This window comes from Pogona vitticeps, chromosome 3 (assembly GCF_051106095.1).
Source record: "Pogona vitticeps strain Pit_001003342236 chromosome 3, PviZW2.1, whole genome shotgun sequence".
In the NCBI taxonomy this organism is placed as follows: Eukaryota; Metazoa; Chordata; class Lepidosauria; order Squamata; family Agamidae; genus Pogona; species Pogona vitticeps.
The window spans coordinates 9,656,243-9,673,642 of NC_135785.1; the positions used below are offsets into that span (position 1 = coordinate 9,656,243).

Sequence of the window (17,400 nt, forward strand, 5' to 3'; positions counted from 1 at the left end):
ATTAATATGATTATTGACTTGTAAATTGCTGCTGGGGGACCCCTTAGCAGACTCAATACTGCAGGGTGAGGAGTGGACAAGCTTAATTTTTCTCTCACTCTTAGGTCTGCCTTGAATCTGGTACTTGAATTTGACAAGAAACATGATTCCTAGAAGAATAGCTGCTTGGCAATAAAAGACTGATACAGAACTGATGATATGAATTATTATTATTATTATTATTATTATTATTATTATTATTATTATTATTATTATTATTATTATTATTATTATTATTATTATTATTATTATTATTATTATTATTATTATTATTATTATTATTATTTATTTATTTAATTATTTAATTATTTAATTATTTAATTATTTATCTATTTATCTATTTATTTATTTATTTATTTATTTATTTATTTATTTAATGCCCTGCCTATCTGGCCCACCGGACCGTATAATGTCATCCACGAGAGGCTTTTAAAAAGCACCTTTCAATAGTGTTCTAAGAGCTATGACAGAGTTCAAGGTGGACTCAGGAGAATTCACACATTGTGTCCATGCAAGGGTTGAAAGAAGGGTTCAACTGAACAGCATTACGTACCAGATTTTCAATATGGCAACACTCCAAAACAACTTTAAAACTCATTACTACCCCTCGTATGTGACCAAAGGCAACATGCTGCAAAAGTGTAGAAATACTGTACATATCAAAGTAGCAGAAATGTGACTAGAAATCACAATTCTGTAGTATAGATTCCCATAAAATTCTGTAATATAAGATTGTCCAATAGAGGGCAACACAGTCCTTATGAGAAATAACATCCACATTTTTCGTATTGGTGAATAACTGCGGAATTCAAATTTCACCCAGCACACCAAAAGGGATTCTGTGCTTCTTGCATTTCTAAGCTAAGGTCTACCAAAGAATCCTCTTAGGTATTTTGCCAAGGCAATTGTATTGCAAGTTATTCCCCCCCCCCTTTTTAAAGATCTTCCAGCTGTTCCAGTTGTTGGAGTTGACACCAGTTCTTGTGGGGGAAAAGAAACCAAAGAGAAACAATATTCCAATCTGAAAACATATTGACTATACAAACATTCCTTCCTTACCCTGAAGGTCTTTGATGTGATCAGTGCAGGTAGTCTTTCCACCAATCCAGAAATCATAGAAAAGTAAAGTTTGAAGGGGCCTACAAGGCCATCAAGTCCAACCCCCTGCTCAAGGCAGGAATACAATCAAAGCATATCTGCCAGGTGATTATCCGAGTTTTTCTTGAATGCCTCCAGCATTGGAGCACTCACCAACTCCCAAGGTTACTGATTTCACTGTCGTACTGGTGTAACGGTTAGGACATTTTTCCTGATATCCAACTGAAATCTAGCTTCCTTTAACTTGAGGTCATTGTTGCGTGTCCTGCACTCTGGGATGATGGAGAACAGATCCTGCCCATCCTCTGTAGGACAGCCTTTGAATTCCATACCACTGTTGAAAGCTATGGTGTTTCCTGCGCTGTGATCCATTCAAAGCTGGTGGTGGACCTCTCCATAATTCGTTGGGGGTTATCCTTGGATGCCAGAGTGCGAGGCTGCCATTGAGCTGCTTAGTAGAAAGTACCAGTGTTTGCATATGATTCACTCGGCTAAAAGTGATGCAAATAGAAGGAACTCTGGAAGAATCTGCAATTTTAGATCCGGTAGCAAAGATACAACACTTGAAAGGCTCTGCAACTGAAGAAAACATATTCTTGAAGGTACGTGAATCAATAGAAAATCTTGGTCTGAGTAGGGATAAATTGAAAAGCATCACAATTGATGGTGCAAGAAATATGGTGGGAAGTAAAACTGGTGTAGTTGCAAGAATCAATGAAGTTCTGGGGACTATTTGGTTCCCTCCAGCAATTACATCTTCTGACCACTGTCAAAAAGAGCAAACTAACCCATCCCACAACAGTCCAAATGGTGGGCGAAACACCCATTTGATTACACCCTCGGTGCCTTTTTTTTTGTACAATGATCTAAGTTACTAAGTCAAGTTCCAAAACTTAAAACCTTGACGCCTCAGAATGAAATAGAAAAACAAGGAGAAACACACCGTACATTTACAAGGAATTTCCCTTTATATCAACCCTTCTCGCACACATCTAGTGACACTCTGCTATCTAAATGAAAGTCATAAGGGATGGCCTAATCCTGCTCCAGGTGGGAAGGACTGATGCTTTCCCTTCCTCCCCATTCTCTCTCTTAAAACAGAAACTTTACAAGTACAGTGTCCAGCGTCGTCCTTATGATTTCTCCACCCACTGGGCTAGACCAAACAATCTTGCAGCCTGCTGGCACAACCTGTGAGAGTCCAGGGGTCATTTCCATGCCATGGTGAGGCAGCAGAATAAGAACAACAGTACCTAACAATTATTAAAAGAAGTGGAAGCAAAGGGGAACCTGTTCACAGTGAGTTACCTGCTACAAATGTCATTTTCTGTTGTGTTTTCCTGTTTTAGGCAAACGATAGCGTACATTTTTAGATCTTCTTTAGTACACGTACACTTGCATTAGAGTGGTTGCATCTTCAGGCCTTTTCCCGATCAATCCAGAAATTAAATATTTGGGAAAGACGTTGATGCATCGTGGTGACTCCTAACACAGCACTTAGAAACATTTCCATGTTGGACTACAAACCCCAGGATCCTTCTGCTGGCATGTAAGAAGGCCAACATAGTTTGGGACAAGCCAACATTAGAACAAAAGTATTTGTGATATGTCTGGATTTCTAACTATTCTTGCTGGGTCTGGATTCCAAGCCCAGTATCAGCTTCTTTTTGAGATGAAAAGCAACCTTGCTCATTTGCTTTTTCATGTAGGTGTGTGATGAGAGAAATAGCCCAGCTAGGACCACTTTTGTCTCCTGGTTAACTAATAACGGATAATTAGAGATGGGGGTATTTGTATACGAAAATCCCCGCACAGCTGGACTTAATGAAAGTCCGACCACTGGGGCAGGACAATCCACTCACCTGTCCAGCAGCAGTTCATCTCATCCTTCCAATCACTCCCAGAATACTGCTCTCTTCCTGCCCACGAGTCTCCCTGCATGACTGCTGAGTGGCCAGCTGAGCAGGAAGAAAGTGGTGCTCCAGGAACAATTAGAAGGATGAGGGGGGCCACTGCCCCGGACGCATGAGTGGACGGTCCAGCCCCAGGGGTTAATGAGGGCTGGACCCTCATTAAATCCAACTGTGCAGGGATATTCGTATACGAATACCCCCATCTCTATTCATTACTATTCATGAACCATGACCTTTCGTGAACTTTCCAATAGAAATGAACAGTTCCAGGGTTTGTACAATTCAGGACTTCAGGGAGTAGTAGGACTGCCCCTGTGTGAGTTAGAGACTCCAAACAAAGCATACAAATTGCCAGTGCTGATAACAGTTTACCGCTTCATTTCATTCCGGGCAGGCGCCCTTCCCTGAAGCACCCCCAAAATGGCCTGATTTGTGGCGGGAAGCTCTTTTCCCCCTCACACAATACCAGAACCAGGGGACATCCAGTCAAATTGAGTGTTGGGAGAAGGAGAACAGTCAAAAGATTTATTTACCCAGCATGTTGTTAGTCTGTGGAACTCCTTGCCACAGGATGTGGTGATGGCATCTGGCCTAGATGCCTTGAAAAGTGGGTTGGACCAATTCCTGGAGGAAAAGTCAATCGCAGGTGACAAGCCAGGATTGGGGATGTACAATCTCTAGGCTTAGAAGGAAGGGACCTCCAAATGCCAGATGCAGGGGAGGGAGATCAGGAGACATGTATCTGGTGGTCTCCTGTGCTCCCAGAGGCATCTTATGGGGCCACTGTGAGATACAGGAAGCTGGACTAGATGGGCCCTTGGCCTGATCCAGCAGGGCTTTTCTGATGCTCTTATGAGTTTTGGCTTCGTGATTCATGTCATGCCCATACAGTATGTCTCCTTTTTTCTGCCTTTCGTAACCCAGCAGGATGGATCCAGATAACACAGACTAATCTGTTAACATTTGGATCTCTTCTTGTACAACACTAAGACATCTGTGGCCGGGGCTCTGAGTGCATGTCCACCCAAAAGCCAGAATCCTCTTGCTAGACCTAACAAGTCCACATCTGCTAAATCAATTATAGGACAGGGAGTCAGTACTTATGAAAATCCAGACAATCTAATGGCTCTGCTGTTCCTGGGACTGCTAACCGAAGTCTGGCCAAAGAGAATTCCATGCACTGGAGAACAGATAAGCATTTTGGCTTCTGATATCAGTTCCACATTTCAACACTCGTTCACATGGTTCAAGGGTATCTAATTAGTAAATGCCCACACCCTTTACTGGTTTGCATGTGATGTACGAGCCACTGCCCCCAGAGCCCAAAAACTGGCAGTTCTTTAGCTGTACTTCCCTTTTGTTCAGAGCTCTTAAGAAGAGAACATCAAACTTCTCTTGCAGAGGAGTTGCTGAGTGAGTCTCAGCAAGAAGGAACACTTCAAAGCTGCCAGCGACATCTTAAAAGAAGCAACTTTTGTGACGATAATTTCCTTCATCTTTCTTCTGGACACTTGGCTGTTAATTTTTTTTTTGTCTTTTAGTTCACTATGGCCAGGCAGAATCTTGTGGTGGAATTTCTTCTAATCACAGCCAGTGGTGAGTGAAAGAGAAAGATCTGCTATAATCTCTGTATATTGTCATCAGTTTACACTAAAATGACGCAGGCAAACAATAGAGCCATTTTTTGGACCTTCTGCCATGGTAACTGTTTATAAAAGATTCCTCAAAATGCAGCAGGCATAAGCTGGCATAAGTTAAACCTGCTGAAAAACCCTGTGCTATATGACTGTAGAAGATAGAGAGTCTTCTCTTCAAGGATCGGTGTTATCATCTCTGGTGATAAAACCCAACTCATATACACTCCCTATTCCTGGGGTTTAAGGACAAGCTTCTCTGCCTTAACTCTTTATCTCTCCGGCTCAGAATTCTTACCTTCTTTGGACCATACTTCTTAGGTTCTGGAAGTTGATCCCTAAAAGGTAACGTTTGCATGCTCCGCTCTGTCCCTAAATCTTCCATGGGCAAAAGAGCTATACTGTACTGAGAACACTCCAGCACTAATGCTTGATGTGTTGAGAAGGCTTTTGGGGGAGAATGTGAGAAGAGGGAAGATCTTGGGTGGTGGTCTTCAATCCACAACATTGTGTCCAAATTTTTTAAAAAATTAAGAAATGTGGAGGAATAAATTGTAGGTGCTGACATTCAGAGACACTTTGGTTTTTAGGCAGCTTGACTGACAGAAAGCTATAGGTAAGGATCCACTTTTTTTATTTTGCATCAAAGACACATTTCAAGATGGGTATGACATTAATAGCCATGAATGCAAGGTTTTCAGTTTTATTAATACTGGAAGGATCTCAAGAAATGAAAGGTACTGTAGAGGAGCTGATACCTGGGATCAGTGGCAAGCTATTGTTATGATGGTAACATGGAAGGGAAGATTGTTTAGGATTTTTAAGTTGGAGGATGTTAGTGCAGGTGGGTTTTTTTAAAGAACTAATTGGCAATTTCATGCCAATTATTCAGGTTGTCACTAAGAACTTTCGTTCATAAAAGCGGAGTGATATTGTCAGTAACATAATTATGTAAAAGCAATCCTGCTCCATCTAAGGTTAGTCATTTGTCAATGCCACTTATTTCAATGGTAAAGCTAAGGGCATGCTTATCATGAACTGGTACAGCTCTTTGAGTTGGAGCATTTGAGTTAGGGGTTCAAATGTCCTGTGTACCTCTTTGGGAGAGTGATAAGCTGAGATTGTCCAGAAGGAACAACATGGTTAATGGAGTTATGTATCATTGTTATCATCATTGTTATTATCATTGTCACATATTCATCTATTATAACCAAAATTCTTCAATAGATTCAGCCCACAACACAGGGCTGGCCTTGTCATTACCTTTTATGAGGTGGTCCCCCACATGAGGGGTGAGGGGAGGAAGTAGAGAATTAACTACTCAGCCCTCACATCTTGTCATACCACCACAGTTCCATGCATCTCTCGAAAGTAAGCCTGTGGATACGGTAGATCCACATCTTTCTCTATTGTTAGGGAGGCCACAGGGAACATTACCATTGGAACACAATGTGCGTGTAGTGTAATTACTCCCATCTTGCAGCCCGTCCATACTGGAATATAGATATGGTATATGGATAGCTGCTGACATGGTTTGAATCAGAAAAAAAGACCTTGTCCACAAGAGTTTCTACTTAGAACGGTCCATTTTTCACTTCCTCTGACCCTCTTTAGATGATCAGAGGAAGCGCTTAACTGACAGCTGATCAGGCTACAAGCCATCGTTTGCTGTTCAGACAAGAGGAAAATGCCAAATGGCATGTTGTTTCTGCCCTGATCTCAACAGACCCTTTGCAGCCCAATCCACCTCACACCCAAAACGGCCAGTCTGGACTGGCTCTTAGGCACTGTGAACAGTTGGTCAGACATTTAACAGAGAAGTAATTCAGTTAGGTTTATGAAACTGAGGGCTCCTAAGAGGTCTGTGGTGATGACACAGCAATGAGAAAAAGTGTAAAATTCCTCACTTTTCACACATCATTCTCCAGAAGTACAGTATGAAGCTTTTTAGCTATAGCATCTGACATGGAAATATGTCTACACCAGGGGTGGTCAATTTCCAGGTGTGGTACACCTGGATTTTTGAACAGCCATATCCACTCCTAAAATACAGTGGACCCTCTACTTATGGAATTAATCCGTATTGGAACAGTGGCTGCAAGTCAAAAAGTCTGTAGGTTGAATCTCCATTGACCTACAATGCATTGAAAACCGATTAATCCCATAACCAGAGGTTTTTATTCTATTTTTGTTCCATTTTGGGTTTTTTCTGGTCTGTAGGTCGATTCTCTGGCTGCAAGTCGAATCTAAATTTTGCGGCCAGAGAAGTCTGTAACTCGAAAAGTCTGTAAGTCGAGCCGTCTGTAAGTCGAGGGTCCACTGTTCTTCTTTCTTTCTTTTTTTAATTGAAAAAAGGTTTCCAGTACCCTCCAATGGCCAATATACTCCTGGCTTCCCACTCCCCATTGATGTTAAGTGCCATCAAACTAAAACCAACTTATATCAATTCTAATAGCACCTTTCAAGATAAGTGAGATATTTAAGGAGTGGTTTTGCCAGTTCCACAACCCCAGTGAGCTTCTCCGGCTGCGTGGTGATTTGAACACAGGCCTCTTGAGTCCCAGCCCATCCTTTTATCTAAAATGGCAAAATCACTCCCATGTCCACAGAGGGTGCAAAGATCTTTCTCAGGTAAAAATAGTTTTTTTTTATTTGATGACTGTTTGAGTCAGAGTGCTAAGACCTCTTGAGATCACACTTTGCCTATCCTAGCTTACACAGTGCATGGTGAAACTATGGAATTTGATTTTATGAGATGTTGAGGCGGCCAGTAACTTAAACTAGTCAGCGAAATGAAGTAGTTACTACTCATAACAGCTACGTGCTACCTCCAGTATTAAAGATGGTACCTCTTGCTGGGGGATAACAGCCAAAGAAAGATCCTATTAGATTAATCTCCTACTGGTGGCCTTCCTTGAGACATCTGAAAACAAAAGTGGGAGAGAGCTTTGCTGAATCACTCAGATATCATAAAAAAACACAACCCAACACGTTTCCAAGTCTTCCAGGACTCTTCATTAGTATTCTCGAAGGCTTTCACGGCCAGGATCCAATGGTTGTTGTGGGTTTTCTGGGCTGTTTGGCTGTGTTCTTAAGGTTTCTCTTCCTAACATTTTGCCTGTCTCTGTGGCCGGCAACTTCAGATGCCATCAATCACAGTGACAGATCATCTCTCCCCCTTATCACAACAGTACACCCACAACAAAAAAACATGCTGATCACCATAATCACCCAATCTCCTGAAAAGGACAAAAGCTTATCCCACAGCTATAAATACTCAACTATCAAACTGCAGCAGAACACAGACAGAGATCTGACTCCTGTCCTCTGAAGATGCTGGCCACAGAGTCTGGCAAAACATTAGGAAGGACAACCTTCAGAACACGGCCAAACAGCCCAGACAACCCACAACAACCACTCTTCATTAGGTTGGTCATTACAAAATGGGGTGGGGACAGCAAAATTCCACACTCACCCTGCCAAATGCTACAGCCATGGAGCTGTGGCCCCAAAATGAAGATGGCAAGTTTGCCTTGCAAGATGGCGGCATCAATTGTTCTGCTCCATCTGGAAAAACAGTATTGGACTCGGTGGGTCCAAGCTTGATCCAGTCTTGATGAAGTGGTTCATTGGGAACAAGATTAACATATTCTTTGCTTATTTGCAGCCAATTTAATCTGCAGTGTGGAAATCCCGGGTAACGGATGGCAAAGTACAGCCACCCAGCAATTCTCTCCTTTCCCCCCTTCTTCCCAGCTCGTCCTTGCCACTCTTCCACACAGTCACGCCAAAGATTCAATCATGCCATTAGGTGAGGGAACTGAACAAACAGGAAGCCAAATAACTCCTTCCGTTCCAGAAGCTGAAATGATAACAGCCGAATCAGTACCATCAACCAAAGAAACTGCAGACCACACTCAGGAGAAAACTACAGTTGCTTCTGAGGTGATCATTAAAAATCCCATGTATGAAACTGGTGAAGCACCAGCAGATACAGCAATTAAAGCTGCAGCGGCTGCCAAAACAGTCAGGGGAATTGAACCATTGGGCGAGATTCACAGAGAAATGAAAACAGTATTAGTTACTGGGAAGACAACTTCAAAGGCTGAATCCTCGGACAGGCAGAAAACTACAGCACTTACCCCTGCAGATGCTACAGGAAATGCGAAGAACATCCTGTCCAGACCTACCAGTAACCACACCACAACAGCGAGCAAAGGAACAAGCATTACAGCTCACAAAAACAGAACCTCCATCCTCATGAGCACTAGTCCCCCGCCTACTGCTCCTGTTGGTCCAACCCTTGGACCTAAACCATCACCAGCGGCGCTTGGGACATACAGTGTTTCCAATGGAACAGCAGATTGTGTTAAAGCAGTCATGGGCTTGACAATGATTGTTAAAAACAAAAGAAGGGTAAGTTGCTTCTCTTTTTTTCTTCTCCCTTTCTTCTGACCCTCCTCTTAAGAAAAAAGAAGTAAAAAATCCACGAAGATCAATCCCAAAACTTTTGATTTCAGGATTTCCAAGCTGCTTTGGGAACCAATGCAAGGGTTTGTGTCGGGTATAGGCTGCTAATCAGATGTAACAGCAAATCAAGGTACAGATCGGTATGTGGAGAAGGCTGTGAGCAAACGATTGTGAGATCTCAGGGCCAGTTTGGCCCAGCTCGTTTACTGCCACAGCAAGTATTTGGTGGTTCAGCGCCCCATCCTTTATGGCAGACGCCCACTCGGGGGCAGTGTCCCGGGTTCCCTGCTCCACCTCCTCTGGGTGCTACCTCTGAGTGGGTACCTGCTGGGGGGGGCAGAGCACTGAACCGCCAAACACTTGTTGACGTGGTAAATGAACTGGGATGAACCACCAAACCAGCCATTCATGCCCATCTCTACATCTTGTCTGCTCTCTTAACCCAGTGGTCCTCAACCTTGGGCCTCCAGATGTTCTTGGACTACAACTTCCAGAAGCTTTCACCACCACCTCTGCTGGCCAGGATTTCTGAGAGTTGAAGTCCAAGAACATTTGGAGGCCCAAGGTTGGGGACCACTGTCTTAACCCTTGTTAGTGCCTGACTACCAATTTAGGATAAAGTCCATGTCACTGATTGCATCTCTTTTGCTGGCTTATGCATGCCACTGTTTTCCAATTTTTCTGTTGTGTCTCTTTTGGATTATAAATTCAGTGGGCTGGCACCTATCATACCTAGCATTTGTAAAATACCAAGCACACAGATGCCTTCGTGCTCCCATCATTGTGTCAGATTACACTGAAACTCACCTACTCGTTTCATTTCCTTTTCACAGAACTTAGAATATTATAATATTGATCCAAACTCTACACATACAGTAGGAATCTGTGGACCTTGGCTTTCAACTCTGAAAATCTCATTTGAAGGAGGCTTCATACGCTTTTCTTTTACCAAGGTAAGCCCTCCATCATAGTTGATAATGGTTGAATCTTAGAATTCTCATCAAAGTGAAGAAGTTGACTTCACATTTGGCTTTGGCTCCAGTTTGTATAAAACTCTTTCTGAGGCCTTGAAGTCTAAGGGGCCCAGTTACCTGCAAAAACAGCTTTCAGCTCTTACTGGGCCTGTTACTCAAAGTAAGCCGCACTAAGTTCAGTTGATTTACAGTAAATTCAGCTATGAACATGGAAGAGTTGCTGGTGTGGTTAGTGGTAGGCAAAGAACAAGGAAGGAAGGAAGGAAGGAAGGAAGGAAGGAAGGAAGGAAGGAAGGAAGGAAGGAAGGAAGGAAGGAAGGAAGGAAGGAAGGAAGGCTGACTTTTCCAGTTTTCTACAATGGCACCTGTCAGGGCTAAGTTTGAATCAGTAAAGATCAGACCCCAAGAGGGACCTCCATCCAGTCCCTGTCTCTTTAGGCTAATGTGAGGATTGGCATGAGCATAAAATAAGCAACCAGTGTTGCTTACAGCTAGGGAACACTAGCTGTCTTCTTAAGTCTTTGGAGGAAGAGTGGGGTAATAAATCAGTGAATTACTATACTTGAGAAGTTTTATTTGCATTAAACAGAACGTGCTACATTTTGCATACTTAGGAAAATGTGCCATTTTCACAACAGAACCACAGAGATGATGAAGCAGAACAGAACAAGGTGTGGGTGGGAGGCACTGTACAAATCTGTGCCATTTTCTCAACAAACTAAGGAGGAAGTACACACCGTACAAAAGCATATTGTAGAGAAAGAATTCTTAACCCTCCTTCTGTAAGTGCCACATGCACCCAGTGCCCTAATTTTCAATAAAGACTCAGTTTCATTTATTTGCTTTGGCTGTTTGTTCTTACTCACAAGAGGGCAGAATTATTTAACTGAAATGGGCTCCTTGAAAACTGTTGTGTAATTGAGAGTCTCATGGATTGGTTTCAGCGAATATGGGAAGGTCAAATTTTGAGAGTTAGCAAACCCTTTCATTCTCCAAGGACAACACACCAAATGGTATAGCACAACCTGCCAGCCATCTCTTTAAAATAAGGACTGAAAAGTTGTTGAGGTTCAGACTTTCCCTTTGAAACATGAATTTGCCTAACAAATTCTACCCATCTGCAGTTTTGCCTGACAGAAACCCAGAAGCTGGGTACTTCTTTAACTGGATCAGACACAATGCACAAAATCTTATTGGTATAGTTATGCCAGTCTGAACCTGATCCAGGTACCAGAAATAATTAATTTGAATTGATTGAAAGCTTCCTCCTTCCCAATTTCAGGTTCCAAACCTCTTTAGGGGCCACTTTCACTCTGGGGAGGTCTTTGAGAGCCTTAGGAGTGGGGGCTTATAATAGCCAAAAATAGCTATGACAAAGGTTTTCATACAATTGGTAGCTGATAGGAAGCTTTTAATTAATTTTAACTAACTATTTCTAGTGGACAGTGGTGTAACTATGGAAACAATCGTTTCAACTACCTATATACTTTATACTGTTGGTTGCAATCCATTTATGCAACAATACCACGTTTTCTAACTTCTAATGATATTGGATAATTCAGATTTCCGCCATCCTTATTTTTAGGATGGAGAAGTATATTATGTCAGTGTGATTGAAGCCACTTTGGAAGTCCCATCTGAGGGTAAGTGCCATTGGGTTTTTGTGGGGGTTTTTTTTTTTTGAACAGTTATTACAGGTGTTCCAGCTCTGCCTCAGGCACAGTGAAAGCCTTAGAAAGCGCTCTGAATGAACCTGGGTGCTGAGTTACAGTGGCAACCAAACTCACAGCTCGTATTTAGACATGTATCTTTAGCACTTAGTTGTGTGAACAAGTTCCATTCATTAAAGGTGTTTTTATATATTTTATTTACCATTTTAATATACAGTAATACTTTAATTCTTTTAAAATATTTTAAGGATGTAAAAAAATACTTTCACTTCCCTTGACCCTCTGCAGACAATCAGGAGAGATGCTTAAACTGACAGGGAATTGGGGTACAACAGTTTGTTTGCTGTTGGGATGCGAGGGTGTGCCAAATGACAAATCACTTCTTCCCCTCCCTGAACTTAGCAGACTCTTTGTAACCCAATCCACTCCACACTCAAAACAGCCAGTCTGGACAGATGTGCTAAGCAGCAGGACTTCAGCTACCCCTGTTTCCCCGAAAATAAGACCTAACCTGAAAATATGCCCTAGTATGATTTTTCAGGATGCTCATTTATTTATTTATTTATTTATTTATTTATTTATTTATTTATTTATTTATTTATTTATTTATTTATTTATTTATTTATTTATTTATCTATCTATCTATCTATCTATCTATCTATCTATCTATCTATCTATCTATCTATCTATCTATCTATCTATCTATCTATCTAAGGGACGTGGTGGCGCTGTGGGCTAAACCGCAGAAGCCTGTGCTGCAGGGTCAGAAGACCAGCAGTCGTAAGATCGAATCCACGCGATGGAGTGAGCTCCCGTCGCTTGTCCCAGCTCCCGCCAACCTAGCGGTTCGAAAGCATGCAAATGCAAGTAGATAAATAGGGACCACCTCGGTGGGAAGGTAACAGCGTTCCGTGTCTAAATCACACTGGCCATGTGACCACGGAAGATTGTCTTCGGACAAACGCTGGCTCTATGGCTTGGAAACAGGGATGAGCACTGCCCCCTAGAGTCGAACACGACTGGACAAAAATTGTCAAGGGGAACCTTTACCTTTACCTTTACCTTTACCTTTACCTTTACCTTTACCTTTACCTTTACCTTTACCTTTACCTATCTATCTATCTATCTATCTATCTATCTATCTATCTATCTATCTATCTATCTATCTATCTATCTATCTATCTATCTATCTATCTATCTATCTATCTATCTATCTATCTATCTATCTATCTATCGAATGTATACCCCACCCATCTGGTCTTTCGACCACTCTAGGCGGCTATAATATAAGCCCTATCCAAAAAATAAGCCCCAGTTAAGTGAAACCCCGCCCTCCATCATTGTACAGCAACCAGAAGAAGATGACACAACTGTATTTGAATAAATGTAGATCGTTGTACATGAAAAAATAAAAATAAAACATGCCCTGAAAATAAGCCCTAATGTGTTTTTGGGTGCAAAAATTAATATAAGACCCTGTCTTATTTTCGGGGAAACATGATAATATTCTAGCTTCTAATATTATTGATCTGCATTTGCAACAACTTTTTCTGGACTGCACTTACCAGGCTTATTTTATCAGAACCAAAACATAGAACAAAACAAAACCTGGATGAACTTAGTGTCACTTATGGTTTATTTCAGGTAAATAGAACTTGAACAAATGTACCAAGCACTTATACTTCATGTACCTCTTTTTTTGTGTTTCTGTGCAGTTAACATGATATTCTTTGTTAAGAGTAATGAAGAGAAATAACATATTTTCATCCATTTATCAGCAATTAAATAACTTATTGTTCCTGTTGCTTGACAGAGCACCTAAAGTTGTTGTTGTTGTTGTTGTTGTTGTTGTTGTTAAAGCCCCACATAAAGACCAAAAAACAAGAGTATTTGCTGGCAAGCATTTAATTTAACAAACTTAATGCAAAAGGAAAAGGAAGGTGGCAAGAGAATAGGGTAAGAAACAGATATGGGCAGGAACCTCATGGTCACTGACCTGAGAATAAGTAGTATTGAGCACAGCTGGTTTTTGCTTCTTACTAAATGTTTATGGCAGACTGTATTGTGAAACATTCGGGATCAAACTAGACATGACATGTATTTAATGCTTTTTGGTGTATAAATAACTTCTGGAAAGGGAGTGATCAGGATTAGGACTGTCTGTGGGGGAGTAAATTCTTCTCACAAAGCTCCCCATGAAAATCCCTCCCTGTTGAAGTGTGCAACTCAGCTTGCTCTGAAGAAAATAATCACTGGGGTGAGGAATAGGTAGAGAGAGAAGGCTTCCCTCAGGTTTCCAATACTTCCTTTACCTGCTCTGCCCAAGACTAGCTTTCCCTCACCCAGCCTAATATTCTTCGGATTGCAAATGTCACGTCCTTCTTTCTCACATTTCCTTCCTGGCCCTCTCTGGGGCAACACATATGACACGTCTTGCTTTAGTTCCTGAGAGGTGAGAGAAGACCATTTCAGGGAGAAGGAGAAGAGATCCCGAATTGGTACATTGTAGGTTGTGAAGAAATCACATCTTGCTGGTAGCAGCCCAATTCAGAGCGCTGGCAAAGTCCAGCTCCTAAGCCTGAAGAGAGGTGAGTGAGAGAAAAAGAGAGAGAGAGATGGTCAGACAACCATGTGTAAGACTACTTGACAAACTCTCTTGATGTTTGAGTGTTCACCTGGTAGAAACTGGCCTGGCTCTTGGGGATTACCTGGTCTTGAGGATGAGAATGTTCTAGCCTAAAATATTTTTATTCCAGTTTCAATTGCCTGGGATCCATCCCTCAGACAACAGACCTGATGGCATGAGGCAAACGGGAATAGTGCTTGATTTATATGAGTGCATCTGAAGTTTCTCAGTGCCTAATTTGCACCGGTCACTCCTGAGCCAAGGGCAAAAGTCTCAGTAAAATCATTTCCCATTTCTATTTATTTGTGTGCTTCAGGTTCACTGTACAGTGGATTGAAAAGTGACCAGCTCTTTTCCACTCCAGTGGGGAATTCCTTTAAATGCTCCAGCAAGCAAACCATGGACATGTCGGACAATTTGCAGCTCTTGGTTGCCAATTCCCAACTTCAAGCCTTTGATATAGCTGGCAATCAATTTGGGAAAGGTTAGTAAATGCACCATTATTTTACCTGTATTTAGGACTTCCCTACAACAGTACTAAAACATGTTTGTTCCTCTGGATGATGCTGAACTCCAACCTTCCTTAGCCCTAGCTGTAATCCTCCCTAATTAGGAATAAAGCAGTAAAATACCAAAGCAGGCACTGTGGGGAATTGAACTCTCAATCTCTGATTGAAGAGCCAAATATATAATTCTGAGCTATACAGCCTTTGGAATCTAAAAAAAGGAATCTAGCGATTCCACCAATGAAACTGTATCATGGTGGTTGAAAAAAAAAAGAGCTATTACAAATTGCTGCAAATTAGAATTGAATTAACAGCACACAACCATTATTAACTAATTATTTTATATTTATTTAGTTCTGAACTCTGTTTCTGGCTCCCCCTAATTTTCTAAACCAGGAGAATCATAGGTTTCTATTCTAGCTTTCAGACTGAATGCAATTCATTCTGAACAGCACCCCTAGTGGTGTACTGAGCTATGAGCTGATCCACAGGATTCTAGCTCTGATTTGAAAGGGGTCATAGCTTGATGGTAAATTGAGTCCTTTGTTTCTCCAGGATCTTAGGCTCAATCCTTGCATAAAGTTACAAGGAGTTGTAAGCTTCTACACAAAGCTACTACATTTCAAAAAAGAATTTAAAAATACATTAGGGAAGGTGAATGATGCAAGCCAGAATGGCAGGTCCTCAGGTGTTACTTTTCCAAGCTTTGGACAGAGCTTAGAAATGTTATTTTTTTAGAATACAACTTTCAGGAATCCCCAGCCAGCGTAGGAGTCACAACCAAAACAAACAAACAAACAAACAAACAAACAAACAAACAAACAAACAAAGCCTCAAGCAATGGTTTTAGATAATTCTCAGTAACAGCACTCTTCTGAGCAGAAAACTAGTGTGAAAGTATGTAATATTTACTATGCTGTAACATTCTAATTTCATCTGCAGAGGAAGTGTGCACTCTTGACAAAATCAAGAAACTAATTCCAGCTGTTGTCAGCTTCAGTCTTGCAGGATTAGTTGTCATCCTGATTGTCACCTGCACAATTTACAGAAGAAAACCAAACAGGGGATACGATCGCATCTGAATTTCTGGACTACTTTTGTTTTACAATGTGCACAGCAGAAAATCAAAGCTTGAAATAGATAGCAATTCATATTGTTTCCTCTTGTTCTGCCATAGCTGCTACAGCTCCGAGAAAGTTGTACTATCCTTCTGAAGGTGCTTCCAGTTGAACTATCTAGTTGTACTATCTTTCTGAAGGTGCTTTTATGCACACTTGAAAACGGACACTCTTTAGGTGTTATGATTTGAGCAATCACATGCTGCTGTCTCTTTAGACAAGAGCAAGAATACAAGATCTACAGTAGTGCTGTTACAACCTTCTCTCAAGGCTTGCTTTTAGTTAATTACGTTAGATTGCTAAAACTCCTATTTTGACTACATATACACACAAAAACTGTGAAGGGCACCCTATCAAAAGAGATATTTTCCTTATTTCTCTCACGCAAGACAGGATACCTCAAATCACAAAGACTTTTTAAAAAAATTAACAGCAAATATTATGATGTAGTTAACTTTTCAATTCATAATATGTCCTTTCCCAAATTACAATTTCTCCATCTCTTAACATGCACATGCATGTGCCCCTATATCCTGCTTTTGTGTCATATTAAAATCGCCAAAGAAGAAACCCCACAAGGAAAGCATCTGTTGGACTGCACCTGTTTACTCCAACTTTATGCCTCCAGATGTTTTGAACTGCAGCTCCCATCAGTCGCAGATAACATGTCCAGTCATGAGAACTCATGGGAATTTCTTCAACACATCTGGAGGACAGCAGGCTGGGGATGTCTTTACTATACCTACTTCTTTTTTAACATTACAGTGATTCAGCTCCTGGTATATGTATTAGAGCACTGTTAACAGTTTATGTGCTTCTGTAGACACACACGTACTGTATTTCATTTCTGAGATTCTATAAAATGCAATTGATGAAGACAACATGATGGAAAGAATATGTTTTGTTAAAACAACCTGGTTGATCAACTGAATCAAATAAACAAATGAATGTAAAAGGTCATTTTTTCCTCGTCCCTATAACACTCCAGTTAGTTGCAACTTCTTTAGATTTTTACAGGCCTTACCCAAGCTCCAGACCTCTGCTGGCTACAGTTTTCTTCCTCTGACTTAGAATTTGACTTCCACATGACCTACACAGGGGTTTTCCTTATAGACAAATTTTCTGTAGTCGGCCTCAAATACAGTACAAGCTGTTTACAAAGAAACATTGCTTATCTGTTTCATAAGAGGAATTAAACCCAATTTGTTACACAACACCAGTTACACATCTGACAAGGCTGTATATATGTAAATACTTTCCCCACCACACAAATATTTAATTATTATCATACATTAGTGTGCATAGCTCTTTACATAAATACAACAGCAGTAAGTCCTGTGGCACTTTTAAGA

General features: G+C 41.1%; 1 protein-coding gene across 3 annotated transcripts; it reads left to right on the plus strand.

The window, feature by feature from the left end:
• Nucleotides 1-2,237: 2,237 nt before the first annotated feature.
• On the plus strand, nucleotides 2,238-17,008 carry LAMP3 (lysosomal associated membrane protein 3). Of its 3 annotated transcripts, none has more exons than XM_072996249.2 (7): nucleotides 2,238-2,436; nucleotides 4,592-4,646; nucleotides 8,352-9,100; nucleotides 9,988-10,107; nucleotides 11,714-11,771; nucleotides 14,741-14,908; nucleotides 15,873-17,008. In XM_072996249.2, the coding sequence occupies exons 2-7, from the start codon at nucleotides 4,598-4,600 to the stop codon at nucleotides 16,010-16,012; spliced, it is 1,284 nt and encodes a 427-aa protein (XP_072852350.2). In that variant the 5' UTR covers nucleotides 2,238-2,436; nucleotides 4,592-4,597; the 3' UTR covers nucleotides 16,013-17,008. The 3 variants fall into 3 exon arrangements, with proteins under 3 accessions (XP_072852350.2, XP_072852352.2, XP_078245920.1); XM_078389794.1 differs by having other exon boundaries at nucleotides 2,349-2,436; nucleotides 4,583-4,646; XM_072996251.2 differs by lacking the exon at nucleotides 4,592-4,646 and having other exon boundaries at nucleotides 15,873-16,074.
• The last annotated feature ends 392 nt before the right edge of the window (nucleotides 17,009-17,400 follow it).

What these genes read in the sequence shown, in the direction of transcription:
- LAMP3 (XM_072996249.2), top strand. Translation starts at nt 4,598, where the DNA reads ATGGCCAGGCAGAATCTTGTGGTGGAATTTCTTCTAATCACAGCCAGT. An exon ending in TCTTCTAATCACAGCCAGTG is followed by an intron (nt 4,647 to 8,351) that starts GTGAGTGAAAGA and finishes GCTTATTTGCAG; the next exon opens with CCAATTTAATCTGCAGTGTG. An exon ending in TGGCAATCAATTTGGGAAAG is followed by an intron (nt 14,909 to 15,872) that starts GTTAGTAAATGC and finishes TTTCATCTGCAG; the next exon opens with AGGAAGTGTGCACTCTTGAC.